Source organism: Cololabis saira, chromosome 23 (genome assembly GCF_033807715.1).
Source record: "Cololabis saira isolate AMF1-May2022 chromosome 23, fColSai1.1, whole genome shotgun sequence".
Taxonomy (NCBI): Eukaryota; Metazoa; Chordata; class Actinopteri; order Beloniformes; family Belonidae; genus Cololabis; species Cololabis saira.
Window position 1 is genome coordinate 33,412,577 of NC_084609.1, and position 25,583 is coordinate 33,438,159.

Below are 25,583 nucleotides of genomic sequence, written 5' to 3' on the forward strand. Positions count from 1 at the left end.
TAATTATTATAAGTATCTCATAGCCATCATTTGTGTCCATCGTTCTTATAGTTTGTTGTGCTGGTCTGCCCCTCCCCGCTTTTTCTCTTTTGTTTGTTTGTTTGCAGGCCGGAGCTTCAGGGGCTGCGTGCTGACCTGCAGTCCCCCCTTCTGGTCATCCCACAGCTGCTTCCACCTGTCTGTTTGGATGTCTGCTGTGTGTTTGCTGACATCCCCCCGCGACCACCCCAGTCTGGCCTCCGGCAGGAGGGCCCCCCCATTATGGTCCAGGTCCTGGTCCAGGTTTTTCTTGCCACTGTTTGGCTTAAGGTTTTTCTCCCACTAGGGGAGTTTTTACCTGCCATTGTTTATATAATAATTACTCGGGGGTTTATGTTCTGGTCTCTGGAAAGATCCTAGAGACAACTTCTGTTTATAATAGACGCTATATAAATAAAATTGAATTGAACTTTCTCCTGGGATTAGTTTTGGTGTTTAGCTACGTCACAGCTGTCTGTGACTGCTCCTTTACACAGGTATGGAGTCGGATAAATATATATATTATACTATTACCATACAATAAATTCAGTTATTTTTGTGGAGGTAGGATTTATTTGCACCTGGACTCTGATGTATACTTTGCTGTCTGTTGTAACCAGCTGCTTGTTTTCTTAATGTATGTTCATCCTCGTGCACATCTTAGCCCGAGTTATGAATGGCATTAACTTGCACACTCCTTAAACGTCCGTGTCGGTCCCTAAACCAGGCGTGCTTCTGTCTCACCTTTCTCACCATTATTGTGCCATTAGCACTTATATCTTGTACCCTTTGTCCTTTATGAACTATTTCCCAGAATGTAGAATTGTCAGATGATTTTAAGAGTTGCCGTAGCAACGGGTGAATGTTTGAGTCTGTCGCAGCTAACATCCTACTGTTCCTGCCTCATGATAAAGTGTAAATGTTTCCTCCTCCATCAAATCCAGTTAGGAGAGCGACTGACAGCTCTGCAGCAGCAGCCGTAACTAACTAAGTTACTAACTAACTAACTAACTAACTAACTAACTTACTTACATCCTTGGAGTCGAACGTTAAGGGGACGTTTCTGCAACTGCATATGTGATGTGTTTCAAATCAATATCGTAAAGCCAATTCACTTTATTCATTCATAAATTTTGACTTTTTTCTCGATATCTCGACTTTTTTCTCAACATTTCGACTTTTATCTCGTCATTTCGACATTTTTTTTCGGCATTTCGACTTTTTTCTCAACATTGTACTTCAACATTAATCTCGACATTTCAACGATTTTCTCAAAATTTTGACTTTTTTCTCGACATTTCGACTTTTTTCTCAACATTTCAACTTTTTTCTCGAAGTGCATAATGAAAAAAAAATCTTCCTCCTCTAAAATGTTATTTTTATTTTTCTCCTACCTGGCCCTAATACTCCATAAATACAAACGATAAACAAGTGCTGTACATGGACCTTCCTTAGCGCCGGCAGGTCCAACCCTCACCTAACAACGTCCATGGAGGCGGCGCCGGACTTGAAGAAGTCCGTGGTCTCCTCGATGGCTGGCACGTTGCTGAGGATGCCCTTCCAGATGTTCTAGGAAAGAAGAAATAAAAGAATGTATGAATGAATAAAGACATACTTCCTTTCATGATCTCATTCGTTGTATCTTAAAAATAGACAGAAACGTTTGCTCACCCTGATTTCCTCAGCCATCCTCTTCTCCTCGTCACTGAGCTCCACAGACGAGCTCTCTCCAGAGGAGAAGTACTTGGAAGCCGGGATCATCTTTCCATCTTCAAACTGCAGGTTCTTCACCAGGAGCTGCCAAGTCAATAGTTACTGCGTTTACATGGGAACTTTAATTCCCTTTTCATTCAGAATTAAAATTACATCCTATTTAAAAGGAGTAAAAATTACCATGTAAACACCTAATTCCGAATGAAAATGGCCATTCTGAATTAAACTTAATTCTGAAGTAAGTGGCTGGTTTATTCTGATTTTAAATCTGAATAGAATAATTCCAGATCATGTATCCACTCATTCCTCCTTAAATTAATCCCGGTCTTTCTTTCTGCTCGTTCCCTCGCCCGTCTGTCTCCATGACGCTTATATACCACGCTGGGCTGGTTTTCCTAACAAAGTTTCAAGATGCAGCAGCAGTAAACGCTGGTCAAGAGCAGAGACCATTTATTTAATAAATAGAAATCATTAAAAGAACAGATGGAAACAGGAAACGTCAAAATCATTGACATGATTATTGTCGTGCTGCTGCTTCAAAAATAAAATCAAAACAAATCCAAAAAGGATGCTAATAATGTTTTTGCTAATCGAGTAAGTTTGTTTTCTTCGGGTAGAAAATAAATACGTAAAGACGTCCCGTCCCCCCCCCCATCCAATCAGAACCTTCCCAACCCCCAGACCTGGAGAGGAATTGGAGAAAGCCGATCAGACGTGTTTTCCATGTAAACCTCAATTCAGAATTACTATTTCCATGTAAACTCTAAGGAAAATAGTTTCATTCTGAATTATTTAATTCCGAATAATTAATTCCGAATTAAAGAAGATCATGTAACCGTGGCCAGTGTATGAATAAATCAGGAGCAAAATCCAAGATGAAATGAGTCCTGTTGATCTGCAGAAAGCAGCGACCTGCATGAGCGGCAGCAACTGCCTCCAGATTTACTTCCTGGATAGACAGAGTAGAGAGAACGTACCGCCTTCCCGTCGGTTCCGTGGAGGACCAGCCCGTTCTTGGAGATGATTCCGGGCTGGGGGGCTCCCTGGATCTCCAGGGGCTGCCCGGCCGGGACAGACCCGCCCAGCAGAGACGAGCCGTACAGAGTCACAGACTGGAGAAAGACAGAGAAATGTTTATATTTTAATTATGCCTTGTATTTTTATTTTATATAATTATATCATTTTTTTATGATTTCTATTACGAGCTTGTTTTCATTTTGTTAATGTGTTTCTTTTCTTTTTAATGTCCTTGCCCTTGTCTTGTTTTTGGTTGTGTTTTTGCGTTGTGCTGCCAAATGGGGTGTCTGTGTTGTTGTGTATTATGTGGAAAACTTAATAAAGACATGTTTCAAGAAAAGTTGTGTGTCCCGGGAAACAGACCTGCCCGTCGATGATGGTCCAGGCCCCGGGGACTTTATCGTGGCCCCGGATCCAGTTGTGGATGGTTTCAGCCGGCTGGGCCAAGTTCACCTGGAACACGTGGGAAGAAAACTGTCAAATACTGCTGATGGCTCAGAGTTACTTTAAAGGTGAGGCGCCTGGAGTTCTGGGTATGAGGAAGAAGTTTAACAGTTGTTACACCCAGTACTGGAGTTGAGGGGGGATGAGGGGGATGAGGGGGATGAGGGGGATGAGGGGGATGAGGGGGATGAGGGGGATGAGGGGGATGGCATCCCCCCTGAACTAAAAACAGTCCAAATCATCCCCCCTGAAATAAAAACGGTCCAAATCATCCCCCCCTGAAATAAAAAATGTCCAAATCATCCCCCCCTGAACTAAAAACAGTCCAAATCATCCCCCCTGAAATAAAAACGGTCCAAATCATCCCCCCCGAAATAAAAACGGTCCAAATCATCCCCCCCTGAAATAAAAAATGTCCAAATCATCCCCCCCTGAAATAAAAAGGGTCCAAATCATCCCCCCCTGAAATAAAAACGGTCCAAATCATCCCCCCCTGAAATAAAAACGGTCCAAATCATCCCCCCCTGAAATAAAAACGGTCCAAATCATCCCCCCCTGAAATAAAAACGGTCCAAATCATCCCCCCTGAACTAAAAACGGTCCAAATCATCCCCCCTGAACTAAAAACAGTCCAAATCATCCCCCCTGAAATAAAAACGGTCCAAATCATCCCCCCCGAAATAAAAACGGTCCAAATCATCCCCCCTGAAATAAAAACGGTCTAAATCATCCACCCTGAAATAAAAACGGTCCAAATCATCCCCCCTGAAATAAAAACGGTCCAAATCATCCCCCCCTGAAATAAAAACGGTCTAAATCATCCACCCTGAAATAAAAACGGTCCAAATCATCCCCCCTGAAATAAAAACGGTCCAAATCATCCCCCCCTGAAATAAAAACGGTCCAAATCATCCCCCCCCTGAAATAAAAACGGTCCAAATCATCCCCCCCTGAAATAAAAACGGTCCAAATCATCCCCCCTGAAATAAAAACGGTCCAAATCATCCCCCCTGTAAAACTGTCATCCCTCCTTTCCATCCCTTATGTCATTTCATCAATGAATGTGGTTTTACTGCTATTTCAACATTTAGAGTCATCACCAGAAAAATAACACCAGAAAAATAACTTATTTGACAATTTTCACCTGTTTCAAGTAAATCTTCACTTGAAATAAGTAGGAAAATCTAGAGATTTATCTTCTTATTACAAGCAAAAAAATCTTGTTCCACTGGCAGATTTTTCTACTTACTTCAAGCGAAAATCTACTTGAAACAGGTGAAAATTGTTGTTTTTTCCAGTGATGAGTCTTTTTTTAAGTGTAATGAGATTTTTTTACTAAAATGAGACATTTTAACTAGAAACTAGTTTTTGCAGTGATCCATTTTACTTATCCTGTGAAGGACAGAGTCATATTGATAAGTTCAGAAAACTGTTTTTTATTTTTGTGTTTTGATGTACAGTATAAGACAGAATATTGTGATTTTCTGTAATGCAATTACAAAAACTAAAATATCATACATTCTGGATTCATTACAAATCAACTGAAATATTGCAAGCCTTTTATTATTTTAATAATGCTGATCATGGTTTACAGCTTAAGAAAACTCAAATATCCTATCTCAAAAAATTTGAATATTCTGAGAATCTTAATCTTAAACTGTAAACCATAATCAGCAATATTAAAATAATAAAAGGCTTGCAATATTTCAGTTGATTTGTAATGAATCCAGAATGTATGACATTTTTGTTTTTTTAATTGCATTACAGAAAATAAAGAACTTTATCACAATATTCTAATTGTAGTATTTGATGTAAGCCCAGTGGATATTTCAAGCTCACAGAAAGCTGCATTTAACTGCTGCTATGTCATTCCTGCAGTATTTCTGCAGCTGTTTTGGTCACTGCTATTATTTGTAATATATTATATTATTTGTAATCAGCACAAATTATCTGTCCCCATATGATCAAATCCACCACCCCCCCTGTTGTTTTTTTACAACTGGAGTACTGGTTCCAGCTGAATTTCTGGGAATGACGAGGTTCCGTGCAGCTGGCTGCAGCTCGTAGAACAGCACATGGACAGTGATGATGAAATACAAGCCTCCTCTCTAAGAATAGCTCACGCTGAGCAACGTGGCGGTAGTGAGGACTGGGAGGGCAGCGAGCACGCGGAGAACACGACCCCACCTCCGTCCTCCTGCTGACGGGATAGGCCAGTCAGCAGCCGCTCCGCCGCTACAGCAGCAGCACTTTTCCAGGAAATTCCCTGAATGAGGATGTTGTAACACCGTCCAGCTGCTCAACAACCTGACACTGACCAGTGTCTACACACGGTGCAGCGCTCAGGCTCATACACAATACAATATAGTCAGTACTCCAGTTGGAAAATAAATGAGGGGGGATGGTGGATTTGATCATATGGGGACAGATAATTTGTGCTGATTACAAATATTATAATATATTACAAATAATAGCAGTGACCAAAACACCTGCAGAAATACTGCAGGAATGACATAGCAGCAGTTAAATGCAGCCTTCTGTAAGCTTTAAATATCCACTGGGCTTACATCAAATACATCAAAACACAACAATAAAAAACACTTTTCTGAACTTATCAATATGACTCTGTCCTTCACAGGATAAGTAAAATGGATCACTGCAAAAACTCACAATCTTAACAAGAATATTTGTCTTATTTCTAGTTAAAATGTCTCATTTTAGTAAAAAAAATCTCATTACACTTAAAACAAGACTCATCACTGGAAAAAAAAAACAATTTTCACCTGTTTCAAGTAGATTTTCACTTAAAATAAGTAGAAAAATCTGCCAGTGGAACAAGATTTTTTTGCTTGTAATAAGAAGATAAATCTTGTTCCACTGGCAGATTTTTCTACTTATTTCAAGTGAAAATGTACTTGAAACAGGTGAAAATTGTCAAATAAGTTATTTTTCTGGTGTTATTTTTCTGGTGATGACTCTAAATGTTGAAATAGCAGTAAAACCACATTCATTGATGAAATGACATAAGGGATGGAAAGGAGGGATGGCAGTTTTACAGGGGGGATGATTTGGACCGTTTTTATTTCAGGGGGGGATGATTTGGACCGTTTTTATTTCAGGGGGGATGATTTGGACCGTTTTTATTGCAGGGAGGATGACGTCCCCCCTCACCCCCCCTCATCCCCCCTCAACTCCAGTACTGAATATAGTCATATTTAACAATAAGCTTAAACTGTCTAACTTACACAAATCGGTACCTCAAGAACTTAGTCTTGACAACAACGTCCTTTTCTTAGCTTCTATAAACACTAATTCCATCATGGGAATCATTTTTCTGATAAAAGCGCTGCAGTGAATAGAAAAGTGGGAGGAGGTGTGCACTAAATCACAATCCACAACTACCTACACCCGCCTGGAATTACTACAATACAACTGGTTTAATGCCAACATATATAACTGCAGAAAAGCTAAACCGATATAACAGCGCTGTAGCTGAAGTTTGTGTTAAGTGTGAGAAGGAAAAAGGTACTTTTTTCCATTGTACTTGGCAATGTACAGAAATACAAAAATTCTGGAGAAAAGTGAAACAATGTATTCAAAATATTTTTCAGATTCAAGTAGTTAATTCCACAGCTGTTTATATTAGGTTTACATCCAGATAATTTGAAGCTTAAAAAGAATCAACGAATATTTGTAGACTTGAGTGTGTTAATGGTAAAAAGAGTAATAGCTTTCTCATGGAAAAACACCAGAAGACCAAGTTTCCATAACTCTCCATTTACAGAAAATTACCTACACCATAAAACACACGTCGGCAACCCAAAATGTTTTAGAGCCATATTGAACCAAAAACACAAAAAACAATGTCTGGAGCCGCAAAAAATGAAAAGTCTTGTATCAGCCTTAGAATGAAGGCAACACATGCTGCATGTATCTATATTAGTTAGAACTGGGGGAAGATTTTTTTTTTTATTATGCACTTCGAGAAAAAGCTGAAATGTCAAAATTAATGTTGAAGTACAATTTTGAGAAAAAAGTCGAAATGCCAAAAAAAAGCCGAAATGTTGAGAAAAAAGTCGAAATGTTGAGAAAAAAGTCAAAATGTCGAGAAAAAGTTGAAATGGCGAGATTAATGTTGAAGTACAATCTCGAGAAAAAAGTGGAAATGTTGTGAAAAAAGTCGAAATGTCGAGATTAAAATGGAAAGGAAAAAGGAAGAAAAAAAGAGAAAAAAAGGAAAAAAAGAAGAAAAAAAGGAAAGGAAAAAAAAAAGAAAAGGAAAAAAAAGGCCAAACATTTTTGAGAAGGCTCCAGGGAGCCACTAGGGCGGCGCTAAAGAGCCCGGGTTGCCGACCCCTGGAGTCGGTGCTTTCAGGCTACTGCCTGGCATTGGAACACTCACCTTGGCGTTGGATTTCTTCTGAATCCCCTCATAGGTCGCTCCTTCTTCTGTCTGGGGAACCCGAGGGGCCTTTCCATCAGCGATGAGCTGCACCGACTCCACCTGAACCAGAACAACAACGACTGTCAGAGCTCTGCGGCCGGGAGGTTCCTGTCAGCACTTTGAATTCAATTCAATTTTATTTGTATAGCGTCTATTACAACAAAAGTTGTCTATAGGATCTTTCCAGAGACCCAAAACATAAACATAAACCCCCAAGCAATTATTACATAAACAATGGCAGGTAAAAACTCCCATAGTGGGAAAAAACCTTAAGCCAAACAGTGGCAAGAAAAACTCCCCTTTAGGGTTAGGGTTAGGGGGGACCCTCCTGCCGAAGGCCAGACTGGGGGTGGGGGACATCAGCAGCACAGCAGGCAGGTGGAAGCAGCAGCGGGATGACCAGAGGGGGGTGGGGGACCGCAGGCAGGTGGAAGCAGCAGCAGGATGACCAGAGGGGGAGGGCAGGCAGGTGGAAGCAGCATGACCAGAGGGGGGTGGGGGACCGCAGGCAGGTGGAAGCAGCAGCAGGGTGACCAGAGGGGAAGGGGGCGCAGGCAGGTGGAAGCGGCAGCGGGATGACCAGAGGGGGAGAGGGGGGGGGCGCAGGCAGGTGGAAGCAGCAGCGGGATGACCAGAGGGGGGTGGGGGATCGCAGGCAGGTGGAAGCAGCAGCAGGGTGACCAGAGGGGCAGGGGGCGCAGGCAGGTGGAAGCAGCAGCGGGATGACCAGAGGGGGGGGGGTGCGCAGGCAGGTGGAAGCAGCAGCAGGGTGACCAGAGGGGGGTGGGGGGCCGCAGGCAGGTGGAAGCAGCAGCAGGGTGACCAGAGGGGAAGGGGGGGCAGGCAGGTGGAAGCAGCAGCGGGATGACCAGAGGGGGAGAGGGGGGCGCAGGCAGGTGGAAGCAGCAGCGGGATGACCAGAGGGGGGTGGGGGACCGCAGGCAGGTGGAAGCAGCAGCGGGATGACCAGAGGGGGGTGGGGGACCGCAGGCAGGTGGAAGCAGAACTTTGCTTGGTTACCATGGCTTTGATGCCCTCTGAGAAGAGGAAGCGGTTGTAAAGCGTGTCCACGGTGTCGTTGGGCTCCACGGCACATTCCCTCTGTAGCAGGATGGGTCCGGTGTCCAGTCCGTCGTCGGCCCAGAACACGGTGAAGCCGGCTTTCTTATCCCCGTGGATCAGGGTCCTAGTGACACAGATTCATAATAAACTCATTCATGTTCACTGCAAAAACTCAACATCTCTCTAAGGTACAAATGATTCAAATCACACATATTTTGGGTATGTCCGCTTATTCACTATTTATTAGTGGTGTGTCCAAACTTTATCTGGTAAAGAACCTTTTACCGACTGAAACACTGCAAAAACTCAAAATCTTACCAAGAATATTTGTCTTATTTCTAGTTAAAATGTCTCATTTTTAGGCAAAAAAATCTCATTACACTTAAAACAAGACTCGTCACTGGAAAAATTACTTTTTTTCATTCATCCATTATCTTACCCGCTTTATCCCTTGCGGGGTCACGGGGGTCTGCTGGAGCCTATCCCAGCTCATTTTAGGTGAGAGGCAGGGGTTACACCCTGGACAGGTCACCAGTCCATCGCGGAAAAATAACTTATTTGACAAAATAAATTTTGACTTTTTTCTCAACGTTTCGACTTTTTTCTCAAAATTGTACTTCAACATTAATCTTGACATTGAATTTTTTCTCGACATTTCGACGGTTTTCTCAAAGTGCATAATGAAAAAAAAATCGTATTTTTATTTTTCTCCTGCCTGACCCTAATACTATTCCGTATTGATCAAATTCTGGAAAGGATAGATAAAAAAGGTCTAGTTCGTCTTTTAGTAATAAGAAATTAATTTAGAACAATAAATATATTTGCAATAGCCAAATGCAGATTGTTAGCATGAATTATAAAATCTGGAAGAGCAGCAGGACTTAGAATGTAAATGTCCCTTTTTGTAACAAAAGGTTTTTGTGGCAATAGTGGCCTTTATTAAGGAGCTTGAGAGGAACTAGAGAGGGAAATAACCAACGAGCTGCAGCACAACTACAGCATCTCTACAGAGCTGCCCCAACGTCACTGGGTTGGAGTGAAATATCAAGCAAGATGCATTTTCATAGAAGGAAAGGGGGGGTTTTTCAGTAGTACAAAACAGAGCGCGGGAAAAGGGCGGAGAACAGACAGGCGAGGCAGAGAGATAAGAAAACCAACGTTCAAGCAGAGTTGATAAAGAAAGACAAGGACATGAGTGAGGACTGAGAGCCTGTATGAAATGAAATATTCTGGGACGTGCTGCCACGCCTACGGAAGAGTATTAGGGCCAGGACGGAGAAAAATAAAAATAATATTTTAGAGGAGGAAGATTTTTTTTTCATTATGCACTTCGAGAAAAAAATCGAAATGTAGAGAAAAAAGTCGAAATGTATTTCAACTTTATTCTCGAAATTTCGAATTTATTCAAAAAATGTCGACTTTATTCTTGAAATTGTTTCAACATTAATCTTGAAATTTTTACTTTTTTCTCGACATTTCTTTTTTTTTTAAATGTATTTATTCATATGCACAATGTTAAAAACAGTAATTATATTAATATATTAATATTAATTAATATTAATTAATATTAATTAATATATTAATACAAGGACAAATAATTGTGCAGGAGAGGAAAAGAAGCCCTAAGGGCTTATAAAAAATCCTCCCCCTCAATACAAAATCACAAAAACAAATCAATCAATAGAAAAAGAAAAGAAAGGAAAAAAGAAAAGTTAAAAGAAACAAAGAAAAACACAATAAACACAAACAAAAATATCCATAAAATGGCAATTTCATTTCAATTAGAATAGCCTATTAATTTAGCCTAGATAAGAGATTCCCCACCAAGCTGGTCCTGAACATTTTTAAGGATGATGAACTTAAGAGACCGATCTAAAGAGTTCCATTTCGACTTTTTTCTCAAAGTGCAAAATAAAAAAATAAAAGTTTTCTCCTGCATGGCCCTAATCCTCTTCCGTCCACACCAAGTGCTGTCAGCTCAGCTAGTTTTCTCCTCTCATCATCAGATTAGAGCGGTGTTATTCCTCACCAGTTGATGGCCGAGGCTCCCCGGTGCAGCGGCAGGATGGACGGGTGGTAGATGATGGATCCGTGCGCGGGGCTGTCGATCACGTTCATGGGGATGAACTGGGAACAGAAAGGCATGACGTTGAGCTCTGCGCCCACCGCCTTGTAGGCCTCCACCACCTCGGGGAGAGGCTTCCCCTTCACCCGCCACCTCGGGAACTTGAACACCGGCGTCCCGTCCTTCTCTGCTGCCACCGCTGGGAGGAGAGACGAGAATAAAGGTTATAAACCTTCACAGAAAAGGACAAACTTACACGTATGATACATGTAAATGTAAATGTACTTTATTTCTATAGCCCTTTACAGCCACCTCTAGGTGAGCCAAAGTGCTTTACAGAATAAAACACAGAAATACAACATACAATCATAAGACAGAGCAAAAAAGAATAAATAGAATAAAAAAAGATTAAAAAGAGTAAAAAGTGTCACCACACTACTGGGTATTGAAAGTCATTCTAAGCCTTGATTTAAAGGCCCAGGTCAGAGACAGTCTTAAGTTGCAGGAGAGTTTGCTCCGGAGCTTGGGGGGGGGTTGAAAAGGCCGGGTCACCCCAGCGCTTGAACTTTGACCTGGGAACTTCCAACAACAGTTGGTTGGAGGATCTCAGCCCTGCCAGGCTCACGCACCGTTAAAAGCTCAGATAAATAGGGCGGGGGGAGGCCGTTGAGGGCTTTAGAAACAAACATCCTCACGCTCCCTCCATTCCTCCTCCACCTCCCTCCATTCCTCCTCCACCTCCCTCCTAAACAGTACTCGAGTTGTAAAAAAAGAAAATCAGGGGGGATGGTGGATTTGATCATATGGGGACAGATAATTTGTGCTGATTACAAATAATATAATATATTACAAATAATAGCAGTGACCAAAACAGCTGCAGAAATACTGCAGGAATGACATAGCAGCAGTTAAATGCAGCCTTCTGTAAGCTTTAAATATCCACTGGGCTTACATCAAATACATCAAAACACAACAATAAAAAACACTTTTCTGAACTTATCAATATGACTCTGTCCTTCACAGGATAAGTAAAATGGATCACTGCAAAAACTCACAATCTTAACAAGAATATTTGTCTTATTTCTAGTTAAAATGTCTCATTTTAGTAAAAAAAATCTCATTACACTTAAAACAAGACTCATCACTGGAAAAAACAACAATTTTCACCTGTTTCAAGTAGATTTTCACTTGAAATAAGTAGAAAAATCTGCCAGTGGAACAAGATTTTTTGCTTGTAATGAGAAGAAATCTTTTCCCACTGGCAGATTTTTCTACTTATTTCAAGTGAAAATGTACTTGAAACAGGTGAAAATGGTCAAATAAGTTATTTTTCTGGTGTTATTTTTCTGGTGATGAATCTAAATGTTGAAATATCAGTAAAAACACATTCATTGATGAAATGACATAAGGGATGGTAAGGAGGGATGGCAGTTTTTTGACAGTTTTACCCTCAACTCCAGTCCTGCTCCTAAAAACCCTACAGACTAAACTCCGCACAACGGCTGATGGAGCCTTCAGTTGTGCTGCTCCTCCCTATGGAAGGCCCTCCTGGTACTACATGTAGTACTGGTACTGCCCTCCCAGACCACCTGAGGGCCTTCCAGACTGTGGATGCTTTTAAACGTGGCCTAAAAACCCACCTTTTAAAAAAAAAAAAAAAAAAGCCTTTTCCTGCTGATTTTATTCATGGTTGATTTTAACTTGTAGCACTTTGAGATTTGTTTTTTTTTTAATGAAAAGTGCACTAGAAATAAAAAAAAATGTATTAAACAGTAAAAGTTTACATTTTGAAGTACCACCTGGAACATATTAGATCTTGTGAATCTTTCAAATCACACACACCGGAAGGTGAGCGAAGAAAAGCAGCCTGCTCGGTGTCACAGTTAGTTAGTAAAAAACTAAAACTGTGTGGTTATCATCGTTGAAATTTACACTTCAGATCAATATACTGTACATTCACACTTTATAAGCTACTTTTAAAGTCAATTAGGATTCAAAGATCATTCTACATAATGGAGACAATACTTCTGAAAAGGGAATTAATGACAAAACTGTACTGATTTATATTGACAGAATGATCAAGTAACAGATACAATAATATTGATAATATTTCCTCCACATATTTATGCAGAGTTACACCAGTTTGTTTGTTTTATTGCATATACAGAATATTCCCTCTGAGCTGTATAACATACTAGTAGGAGCTCTGATGATGATGCTGATCAGTATGTGTCATTACTAATGGCAAAAATAATGCAATCAGTTTTATCATTTATTTAAATACAAAAGCCACATTTCCAAAATATGTTTGGATTTAACAGGATATGACCAAATGCTACATTCTTATACCGTATTTTAACCAAGTGTCCAGTGTAGTTGATAAATGATACAGCATATACAGAAAGAGTTACACTAAACTTGGTCTGAGATTCAGACTCTCACCCTGCCATGCTGCTTATCTCACCTCGACTCTAATGAATGGATATCAAGACAGTTTTATGGTGTTATTCATTCCACTGTGAGAATCAACCTGAAGATTTCCACTCTGCTAGAAAACATGTCATCTACTGCAATTCACCACAAGTGAAGATTTGGTAAAAGCGTTCATATGCAAGATTCTTCAGTGGACAAGAAAGATCCAATATATAAGCCTTGTGTCCAGAAGAATATACATTTATCTGCAGGAAATGACAAATACGTATTAGTTTCCTGACTAACTATCTAGTTTAACTTCATCAACCTTTGTAGTTGTGATTGTGGTAATGAATGGGTGTTGTTGTTCACAAGGTTATTTAATTGTCACAAATCAGCTAAGACAGGTAATAATAAGACAGGTGTTGTCATCGCAGAGCCGTTTTAAACAGGGGTGAAAGTAAGCCGGTATGATCCGGTACTCCGTACCACCAAAAGATTCTGTGCCCGTACGCAGTATCGGGAAAAAAAAAACCACACAAATTGCTGACAATAATCTTCACATACAGCAGGTCTCGAACTCTCGATCTCTCACACCAAAGACTGCGACGCTACCTTTCAGCCATGACTCTGCTCCGCCTTCTTTTGACTGAGTCAGGACAGACAAACATAGCGATATAATCTAACTGAGTCCCGACCTGTTTTTTCATCATTTTTAAAACATTTGTACGATATAAATATTAGTAAAACCCCACTATTTGTACTTTTGTGAATAGCGTATTCCAGTCTTTACTTCCTAAACACACACACACTGCATGGAAGGGAGCGTTTGATTTATTGTTCACGTAACGTTATTTTTTATTTTTTCACGACCAAACCACGCACTTTATTTATGTCATTTGCACCGACGGGCAAGGACAAAAAATAAATGATTCCACCAAAATTCCAGAGATTTTTGTGGTTGGCTGACACATTACCAGCATATTTCAAATATGCTGGTAAATAATCACACGCCAAATAATCACAAATATGATATTTGTGATTGGTTTTCATTCCTCGTTTCAGAAAAAAAAAAGAGAAAAAAGCGGCAAAAATTTTGAACGTTTTTTTTTTATGTTTTAAGTGTTTTGCTTTGATGAAAAAAATGCATAAGAAGTTATCTTCCATTTCAATGCACACATTGTAAGAGACATTTTACTCATCATCATCTCTTCTCTTCAGCTGCTGATGAATTTAACTGTAGATTTATTCTAGTTTGAAACAAAACAAATTGCCATGATTTTGAAAGTTTTGTCAACATTTACAAATTATTCTGTGACAATCCTTGGTCCGGACTGGCCTTTATTTACACCATTTAAATAAATCATTTGCTATAGGCCTACACAGTGTCAAGTGTTTCTAATTTTCTACAACATACAGGCATTAAAAAATTGAATGCGTGTTCAGGGATGAAGAAGCTGGTGGTGTGAGGAGAACCAGCCATGAAGGTTGGGGTCGTAGTACCAGCAAGAACTTTAATCTACTTTCACCCCTGGTTTTAAACCAATAACTGTCAGCTTTAGCTTTAGCTAGTTCAACTTATAGGAGATAAGCTTTAACTCCAGTCAAAACCAGGCGTACCAGTTCTATCTGGAGACGCACAGTAAAGTGTGATAAAGCTGGCAGTGTGCAGCATGGGAGCCAGCTTTTTCCAGTTAAGTCCAACGGCTGGCTTGTTGCTTCAGTATATCAACACAGACACAGGAGACCAATTGGACCGTTTTTATTTCAGGGGGGGATGATTTAGACCGTTTTTATTTCAGGGGGGGGATGATTTGGACCGTTTTTATTTCAGGGGGGGATGATTTGGACCGTTTTTATTTCACGGGGGATGATTTGGACCGTTTTTATTTCGGGGGGGATGATTTGGACCGTTTTTATTTCAGGGGGGGGGTGATTTGGACCGTTTTTATTTCAGGGGGGATGATTTGGACCGTTTTTATTTCAGGGGGGATGATTTAGAGCGTTTTTATTTCAGGGGGGGATGATTTGGACCGTTTTTATTTCAGGGGGGATGATTTGGACTGTTTTTATTTCGGGGGGGTGCCATCCCCCCTTATCCCCCCTCAACTCCAGTACTGCTAGTATACCCATGTCCTATGTGTCAGTAGGCAACGGTGAATGCAGCTCCAAGTCTGTGGGGTTCTGATTCCTCTACACACTATTTTTCTGAGAGAACAAGGGGTAATTCAATTCAATTCAATACAATTTTATTTATATAGCATCTATTACAACAGAAGAGACCCACAACATGACCCCGCCGGAGCAATTATTACATAATTATTACATAATTATTACATAAACATAACACAAGTAAGAGGAAGAGGTGACGAAAAGAGCTGAGAGCAGTTGACTGTAGTTTGTGAAAAGACTGTTTTCAACTGGGATCTCTATTCCATTCCACTCTGCCCCAGAGAGACAATGGTGCCGCCATCGCTCAGTTAACCCCGGATAAAGGCCTGCCTTTGTCCAGGACCACGGTAGAGTCAAAACGCACCGGCCTCAGCCCCTGCCCCGGCTCGGACACTGAGCTGAGATCCAAACACTTCTAAAGATATGTGTCCAACAAGGCTTGTTCCTGCTCTGCTGGGGTTCTTTTAATTCAATTCAATTCAATTCCATTTTATTTATATAGCGTCTAATACAACAAAAGTTGTCTCTAGACGCTTTCCAGAGATCCAAAACATGAACATAAACCCCGAGCAATTATTACATAAACAATGGCAGGTAAAAACTCTCCTAGTGGGAGAAAAGCCTTAAGCCAAACAGTGGCAAGAAAAACTCCCCTTTAGGAGGGAAGAAACCTGGAGCAGGACCTGGATCATAAGGGGGTAGAAACCTGGAGCAGGACCTGGATCATAAGGGGGTAGAAACCTGGACCAGGACCTGGATCATAAGGGGGTAGAAACCTGGACCAGGACCTGGATCATAAGGGGGGAAGAAACCTGGACCAGGACCTGGATCATAAGGGGGGACCCTCCTGCCGAGGGCCAGACTGGGGGTCGGGGACATCAACAGCACACAGCAGGCAGGTGGAAGCAGCAACGGGATGACCGGGGGTGAGGACCGCAGGCAGGTGGAAGCAGCAACGGGATGACCGGGGGTGGGGACCGCAGGCAGGTGGAAGCAGCAACGGGATGACCGGGGGTGGGGACCACAGGCAGGTGGAAGCAGCAATGGGATGACCGGGGGTGGGGACCACAGGCCAGCACGCAGCTCCCGAAGCTCCAGCCCAATCATCAAGCCCCAGGTTAGGTGCAGGGTCGGGGAAAGGTTGAGAAGGGGCAGGGCCAGGGAGAGGAGTCTTGATGGACAAACCTCACCCCCGCCTGATCGGGCCGTTACCCTGCCCTCTCACTCCCACACTGCAGGTTCCGGTGTTGTCCGGTGTAATTCACTCAGTTAAATAAACTTTATATTATAATTTACTGTAGAGTGAGCGAAAATAACCAAGTCAAATTCCATTGTTTTGTCTGACCTGACCTGGCCAAATAAAAAAGATTCTGATTCTGATAAATCCCCAAAAGGAAAGTACATGGTATATTATGTATTATTATCTTATTTTTGAGGAGACTGCTTTTCACAGGCTTTTCCTGGTAGGACCTGTTCTCGGGGGGATAGTGGGACAGAAGGTTGGGCTGCAAATGTAGTAAATGAGCCAACGCCACGGACCAGGGTTCCACCGCAGCCAGAGCCACGGACCCGGGCTCCCCCGCAGCCGGCGCCCCGGACCCGGGTACCCCCGCAGCCGGCGCCCCGGACCCGGGTACCCCCGCAGCCGGCGCCCTGGACCCGGGTACCCCCGCAGCCGGCGCCACGGACCCGGGTACCCCCGCAGCCGGCTCCACGGACCCGGGCTCCCCCGCAGCCGGCGCCACGGACCAGGGCACCCCCGCAGCCGGCGCCTCGGACCCGGGTACCCCCGCAGCCGGCGCCACGGACCCGAGTACCCCCGCAGCCGGCGCCACGGACCCGGTTACCCCCGCAGCCGGCGCCCCGGACCCAGGTACCCCCGCAGCCGGCGCCACGGACCCGGGTACCCCCGCAGCCGGCGCCTCGGACCCGGGTACCACCGCAGCACGCGCCCCGGACCCGGGTCCCCCCTCAGCCAGCTCCCCGGACCCGAGTACCCCCGCAGCCAGCGCCACGGACCTGGGCTCCCCCTCAGCCAGCTCCACGTATCCTAGTTCCCATGTCAAGCCAAGTTCCCATGTCAAGCCAAAAGTCCCCGTCACGCCAAGAGTCCCCGTCACGCCAAGAGTCCCTGTCACGCCTGCCAAGCCCCACGCCACGCCTGCCAAGCCCCACGCCACGCCTGCCAAGACCCACGCCACGCCTGCCAAGACCCACGCCAAGCCCCCCGCCAAGACCCATGCCTAGGCCTCGGGGACGTCCCCCCGAGCTGTCTCGCCGGTCCGCCCGGCCTCAGGGACGTCCCCCCGAGCGTTCTCGCCGGTCTGCCCGGCCTCCTGGGCGACCCCCGGAGCTGTCTCGTCGGTCTGCCCAGTCCCCAGGACGGCCCCCGGAACATTGGCCGTGTGTTGGCCTGGGCCCTCCTCCAGGCCCCCTCCACCCGCCCTGGGTGATAGGCCATGTGGGACATCTGGGATCTGTCCCTTGAGGGGGGGGGGGTTCTGTCAAGGTTTGACATTCCCCCCAGCTTTCAGTTTCTGTTTTGCCCCGCCTGTGTCCTATCTGCCCTGATTGTCTGCACCTGTGTCTCGTTATCCCATGTGTATATTTGGTCTTGTCATTCCCTTGTTCCCTGTCGGACCGTACTGTTTTGTTCCTCATGTTTCCTGCCACGTTCTTCCTCCTCCAAGTTTTTTGATCCCTTAGTTAGTTTAGATCCTGCCAAGCAGCGCTTTGTTTTTCCCTTTTTGTTAAATAAATCCTATTTTTTTGCCGACTCCTGCCTCCCGCCTCCTGCTCTCCTGCGTTTGGGTCCACACCTTACCCCAAGACGTGACACCTAATTCAGAATGAAAATGGCCATTCCGAATTAAATTGAATTCCGAAGTAAGTGGCTGGTTTATTCCGATTTTAAATCCAAATAGAATAATTCTGCGATCATGTATCCACTCATTCCTCTTTAAATTAATTCCGGTCTTTCTTTCTGCTCGTTCCCTCGCCTGTCTGTCTCCATGACGCTTATATTCCGCGCTGGGCTGGTTTTCCAAACAAAGTTTCAAGATGGCAGCACGCAGTAAACGCTGGTCAAGAGCAGAGACCATTTATTTAATAAATAGCTAGGAGGACCTGAAATAATTAAAAGAACAGATAGCAGGAAACATAAAAATTGTGAGCTTTTCAAAGTTATAGCGGCTTGGTGTTAGTAAACCTCTAGTTAGTGTTAGTAAACCTGTAGTTAGTGTTTAGTAAACTTCTAGTTAGTGTTTAGTAAACCTCTAGTTAGTGTTAGTAAACCTCTAGTTAGTGTTTAGTAAACTTCTAGTTAGTGTTTAGTAAACCTCTAGTTAGTGTTTAGTAAACATTAAGTTAGTGTTAGTAAACCTCTAGTTAGTGTTTAGTAAACCTCTAGTTATTGTTTAGTAAACCTCTAGTTAGTGTTTAGTAAACCTCTAGTTAGTGTTAGTTAACCTTTAGTTAGTGTTAGTAAACCTCTATTTAGTGTTAGTAAACCTCTAGTTATTGTTTAGTAAACCTCTAGTTAGTGTTAGTAAACCTCTAGTTATTGTTTAGTAAACCTCTAGTTAATGTTAGTTAACCTCTAGTTAGTGTTAGTAAACCTCTATTTAGTGTTAGTTAACCTCTAGTTATTGTTTAGTAAACCTCTAGTTATTGTTTAGTAAACCTCTAGTTAATGTTAGTAAACCTCTAGTTAGTGTTAGTAAACCTCTAGTTAGTGTAAACTACTCATTACAGGCTGATCTTCTAGTACCAGGGATAACTAGCTGTAAATATTCTATATTCACAGTCAAAACCTTCCACAGCAAAAACACTTGCATGGCAGTGTGACTGCATCGCTGCTGTTGTGACTTGGCGGTGCCATTTGTTTATTGAGCGGTAAACAATTGGATATGACAGTGCTGTAAAATACACAGCAACGGACCGAAATTCAGTTAAATGGAATGAAAACTAAATCAAGATTGATTTGCTGGAACCAAGGCAAGGCACGTTTATTTGTGTACCACATTTCAGCAACAGAGCAATTCTAGGTGCTTTACATAATAAAAACATGACAAGTGAAGAGGAAAAGAAAAAAAGATGAGCTACAGTGCAGTGGCAGAATAAAGAAAAGTTTGACTTAAACCAAAGTTACTGTCTAGAACAAAGTCCACATTGTTCAAAGTTAAATTCAGAATAATTTCAATAATTCATCAAAGGCAAACAGGTAAGTTTTTAACATTGATTTAAAGGAACTGAAGGTTTCAGTGTTCCTGCGGTTTTCTGGAAGTTTGTTCCAGACCTGTGGAGCATAAAAGCTGGATGCTGCTTCTGGTTCTGGTTCTGGGGGGACAGAGCAGACCTGAACCTGAAGACCTGAGAGGTCTGGATGGTTGCTATGGCAGCAACAAGTGTCTGATGTATTTTGGTCCAGAACCATTCAGTGATTTATAAACAGAAGTATTTTAAAGTCTTAAAGTCTCTGAGGTACAGGGAGCCAGTGTAAAGATCTCAGAGCTGGAGTGATGTGCTCCACTTTCTTAGTTCAGGTAAGAACCTGAGAATTCTGGATCAGCTGTAGCTGATCAGAGATAAACGCATGGATTAGTTCTTCAGGGTCCTGCTGAAACAGTAGTCCTTGATCCTGGAGTAGTTCTTCAGGTGATAGAAGACTGACTTTGGAAGTGTTTTTGTTTCTCTGAATGTTCAGGTCTGAGTCCTTCACCACACCCAGATTTTGGGGCTTATTCGTGGTTTGTAGCTGCATTAGCTGAAGCTGTGTGCTGTATCTTAAACGCACTTTGGTCCAAAAACAACCATTTCAGTTTTGTTTTTGTTCAACTGAAGAACATTATGTCACATCCACTCACTGATTTGAACTCTGCATCTACTCAACGCTTGTATGGGCTCATTGTCTTGTGGTGACATTGTAATGTAGAGTTGTGCGTCATCTGCGTAGTTGTGGTAACTTATCTTGTTGTTTAATATTATCTGAGTGGTGGAAGCATGTAGATGTTAAATAGGAGGGGTCCTAGGATAGAACATTGGGGAACCCCACATCTAATGTTTGTGTCAATAAGTAACTTTACATCAGAATCAACAAAGTAGTTCCCACACACACACACACACGCACGCATGATCATATACGTACACACACACACACACACACACACACATAGACATACACACTGGTTTGTTCACCTGCATGCTGGCTCTCTAGTTTTTGGGGTTAGGTAGCGGTAGCCGTAGCTTAGCTCAGACTGCGATCAGATCTCAAGATTTAGGTGTATTGCTGTTGTTGTTTTGGTTGGCTCCGTGCCGGTTTCGTGTTTTGTTTGTGGTTTTTTGTTGCAGATTTCCAGTGCTTGACGTGTGTTTCCGTGTGTTCCTGCTTCCTGGATTGGCAGTGGATGTCGTCACCCCCCCCCCCCCCCCCCCCCACACACACAAAAAAAAAAAAATGTATGTGTATATTTATGTATGTGTACGCATATGTATGCGTATATATATGTATATATATTAATTATAGTAATAATGCACTTATATATGCTTTTGGTTTCTACCGTCATGGTATCAATCATTAATATGTGTGCAGACAAGGGGGAAAAAAAAATTTTAAATAAAAAAATAAAAAAGTAGTTCCTCTTCTTTAAAACCCTCCTATTATCCTCGGGTCAAAATGACCCGCCACTGTGTTAAAAACCAAAAAAAAATCCCCTAAACGATATTTTTTTAACTTTAAATTTTATGGCTTTTCCTAGATTGACCCCAACAGTAGAAAAAATGAAATGTTTTAGTCACATTTCCATGTAAGCTTTACAAAAAAAAGTACAAAGGTGGTCTTCGGGTCAAAATGACCCTTAAGGCAAATAGAGTTGAAATCAAGGTCACAGTTATTTCCACAACACAGAATGTTACAATGTTTTAGTTGTGTCTCAGATCAATCAGTAGCAGACATAAACAACACAAGACAGGTGGCGTTCTCACAGCCTGCAGAGCTGATTTTTGCAGATGTCCAGCAAGACAACTCTGATTCGGAAGAAGAAATGGAGGATGTCTCAGAAGAAGAAGATTAGGAGGAATATAACCCGGAGCATGATCAATCATCTTCAGAAGAAGAAAACTCTGAAGCTGAAAGAGAGACTTTCCTTTCAAAAAATGGCAAAATAACATGGTCCTCAGCAGCATATAACCAACACGGCAGGCATGCAGCACAAAACGTCATACATTTTTTTTTCTTTTTCTTAAGCTATAGAAATACAAGTGAAGAGGGAAAACTCAGGTATTCACACATATTGTGGTGAAGGACATGGTGTTTCTTCAAGCAAATTAAATTTGGTGTTTATAATTCAATTAAGCTGCTTATATTAGAGGGTTTAGTGAAGACGGGTCATTTTGACCCGGAGGACACAGGGTGTATACAGAAAATGAGGACAACAGGAGGGTGGTAACACTCAAACCAGTCCAGTACTGTGCCTCAAATCCGACCCAATTCTCCAATTGCTCTAGCAATATACCATGGTGAACGGTGTCAAACGCTGCGCTGAGGTCCAATAATACCAGCACTGCGGTTCTTCCACAGTCTGTATTGATGTGGATGTCGTTGAACACCTTGACAGGGCAGTCTCAGTGCTGTGGTGAGCACGGAAACTGGTTTGGATTGGAGACAGCACTGTTCCTGGACTTGATATTGCACTGCCTGCTTTTCTAATCTTTTCTCAGTAAAAAAGGTGGCAAATTCCCTGCAGCCCTTATAGAGTGGAGTTCAGATGCTCCTGCCACAGGAAGGTTCTTTCAGCACATGGATTCTGTTTCACACTCTACACAAATGCATCTTATTTACAGTTTTATTTCACTCTCTAGTTCATATACAACCACGAATAAGCTATTTTCAAAAAAAAATTCTGAAAAATGCAAATTACAGAAATACCTTAAAACGTACTACTCAGTGTTTGTTAAATAAGGTGTTTTTATGTTGTTATCTGTTGTCAGTCTGGATTGTGTTTCTGCCACACAGTAGAGGCAACAGAGACGTAGGTCAAGCAACTGAACCAAACTGCAGAACCACACTCCTCATCTCCACCACTCAGAGTAGTCGAGATATGAATATGTGAATAAACAATAAGCCCTAAGAACTAATGACTGCGTTTCCATGCATCAATAACCCTTTTAAAACCCGAATATTGGCAATAACCCGAATTTGCACGGCCATGTAAACACCAATAACCCCTTTGAATAACCAGAATTTGCTCATATTCTGGTTTTTAAAACCCCAATATGACCCCTGGGTTACTCCTTTTAAAACCTGAATATTGGGTCATGGAAACGCCAAACGGAATATCCCCATCAAACGGAACAGGAATTTGTTTTCTGCACATGCTCTGTTCACAAGGAATCCTGGTCTTTTGAGTCCAAGAAGTTCTTATAAACACGGAGAAACCAAGACCAGGAGGAGACTAATCACTTCATAAATGTAATGAAGGATATGAACATTTCTGCATTTGTAGACGGTAGAAAGTACCGGGATAGAAGATTTACAAGAAGGTGAGAGAAAAGTTGTGCAAAGCAGCATTTGTTTTGAATTTGGATACAGGAAGAAGAAGTGGAAATGACGGGAATTGTGTCATCACGTTCTCCGTGCGTCGCTGGTTTGATCCAGATATCCTGAATGATTAATTACCATGTAAACGGAATATTCCGAATGTTTCAGTAACCGGAATATTAGCAATAACCCCAATTTTGACTGCATAGAAACGTAGTCATAGTCTCATAAAAGGACGACAAAAATCAACAATGTGGCACAAAGTGTGGTGGGTAAAAAACAAAGAAGCAGGTAAAGTGAGCGACTCACCCAGCGGGTCGGCCTTGCCATCTCTGTCAGGAACGGTGAAGACTCCCACGACCTTGTGGCCTTGTTTCCTCAGGCTGCTGTAAACCTCCTGCCCGAACACACTCTGGCCTATTATGGCCAGTTTCAGCTTATTCTGGTAATAATGCTGTAAGGAAACAAAAATAAATACAACACTTAGTTCCTGCTTGACAGGAATACTGTAAATGCTCATCTACAATTTAATACACTCCGCCATTCGATTCGCTACCAACGCCCCATACAGGACCCATCACTGTGACCTCTACACCCTGGCAGACTGGCCCCCCCTGGAAACCAGGCGCAACATGCACTGGCTGATGCTGGTATTCAAAACCCTCCTAGGTCTTACTCCTCCCTACCTAACACAGCTTCTGCATCTGCGCCCTCCCCCTATACACAACACCCGTTCTGCCCCTCTCATCCTGTTAAATGTCCCACGGACGCACTCTTGCCTGGGCCGTTCCTCCCTCCAGGTTGCTGCCGCCGACAGCTGGAATCAACTCCAAAACTCCAAAAAACGCCTCACTCCATTGGAAAAACACGTCTGGCGACAATTGTCGACAATGGAATTCATTGTCGACAATTTTGATTATCGATTTTTGTCGACAACGTCGACGAATCGTTGCAGCCCTAGACCCCACCAGTGACCAATGACGTCACCCCACCAGTGACCAATGACCAGTGAGCAATGACCAGTAACCACACCAGTGACCAATGACCCCACCAGTGACCAATGACCCCACCAGTGACCAATGACCAGTGACCACACCAGTGACCCCACCAGTGACCCCACCAGTGACCAGTGACCCCACCAGTGACCAATGACCAGTGAGCAATGACCAGTAACCACACCAGTGACCAATGACCCCACCAGTGACCAATGACCAGTGACCACACCAGTGACCCCACCAGTGACCCCACCAGTGACCAGTGACCCCACCAGTGACCAATGACCCCACCAGTGACCAATGACCAGTGACCCCACCAGTGACCCCACCAGTGATCAATGACCAGTGACCCCACCAGTGACCCCACCAGTGACCCCACCAGTGACCAGTGACCCCACCAGTGACCAATGACCCCACCAGTGACCAATGACCAGTGACCACACCAGTGACCCCACCAGTGACCAGTGACCCCACCAGTGACCAATGACCAGTGACCCCACCAGTGACCCCACCAGTGACCAATGACCAGTGACCAATGACCAGTGACCCCACCAGTGACCAATGACCAGTGACCAATGGCCAGTGACCACTCCAATGACCAGTGACCCCACCAGTGACCAATGACCAGTGACCCCACCAGTGACCAATGACCAGTGACCACACCAGTGACCAGTGACCCCACCAGTGACCAGTGACCCCACCAGTGACCCCACCAGTGACCAATGACCAGTGACCAATGACCAGTGACCCCACCAGTGACCAATGACCCCACCAGTGACCAATGACCCCACCAGTGACCTCACCACTGACCCCACCAGTGAACCCATCAGTGACCCCATCAGTGATCCACCGGTGTAACTGTAGCAGCACGTGGAGCTCCTGTCAAACTGCTCCTGCTGCACACACTTACACACACTTGCTCCTCACTGTCACGTTACACTTTGCAATGCTCCATGATGCATTCAAATACACTTCCCTCTAACTGGAAACTTGAAAACTATCCCAGGTCGGGTTTCAGGGCACATTTCCCCAGGAAACCTGCTTAAAGTGCCAGGGGTCTGCTGGCAGACGCGCTTCCTAGAATAATAATTATATAATGATAATAATAATAATGATAATAAGCTGCTGACCGCGTCTGCCGCCGCCGCTGAGCGGCAGGAGCGGCAGGAGCCGCTGAGGCGGCAGGAGCGGCAGGAGCCGCTGAGGCGGCAGGAGCGGCAGGAGCCGCTGAGGCGGCAGGAGCGGCAGGAGCGGCAGGAGCGGCAGAACCACCACAACCGGCTCCGTCCCGGTGCGCGGCTGCAGCGCAGCGGCGGAGCTGCAGACGTGGCTGAATAACCGCTATCATTTAATGTGTTTGCTGAAATAGAAAGCTGAAGAACCACAAATGAGCACCTGATCCCTGATCAGGACCGACGCAGGTCCAGTCCTCGTCCTGCACTCGTGGCCCCGTGTTTGGGGTCAGAATTCCTGCATGGAACCCAGTACCGGTCGCTGCGTGCGCGGTGCTGCGGGTGTTACTCACAGACGAGGTGGAGAACCTCCTGCAGAGCTGCCTGGCCGTCCACAGCATGCTGGCGGTGTGGTAGTATCAGCGGAGGGTGGAGGGGTCCTGTGCTCCAGCGCCGCCGCTTATGTTTGCGTCAGCGCCCCAGTGCTCGGCCGGGGGGATGCGGCTCTGTTCTCTGTTGTCATGGTTCGGGC

General features: G+C 43.6%; 1 protein-coding gene across 1 annotated transcript in view; it reads right to left on the reverse strand.

Annotated features, from left to right (window-relative positions):
* The window catches only part of aldh1l2 (aldehyde dehydrogenase 1 family, member L2), a 44,949-nt gene extending 19,366 nt beyond the window's left edge, over window positions 1–25,583 (reverse strand). Inside the window, exons 1-9 of the mRNA XM_061714864.1 lie at window positions 25,405–25,583; window positions 23,194–23,338; window positions 10,728–10,962; window positions 8,657–8,822; window positions 7,595–7,696; window positions 3,112–3,201; window positions 2,709–2,843; window positions 1,690–1,815; window positions 1,496–1,587 (exon numbers count right to left, since the gene is read on the reverse strand). Coding sequence (XP_061570848.1) covers window positions 1,496–1,587; window positions 1,690–1,815; window positions 2,709–2,843; window positions 3,112–3,201; window positions 7,595–7,696; window positions 8,657–8,822; window positions 10,728–10,962; window positions 23,194–23,338; window positions 25,405–25,452 — 1,139 coding nt within the window. The 5' untranslated portion in view covers window positions 25,453–25,583. The remainder of the gene's footprint in view (window positions 1–1,495; window positions 1,588–1,689; window positions 1,816–2,708; window positions 2,844–3,111; window positions 3,202–7,594; window positions 7,697–8,656; window positions 8,823–10,727; window positions 10,963–23,193; window positions 23,339–25,404) is intronic.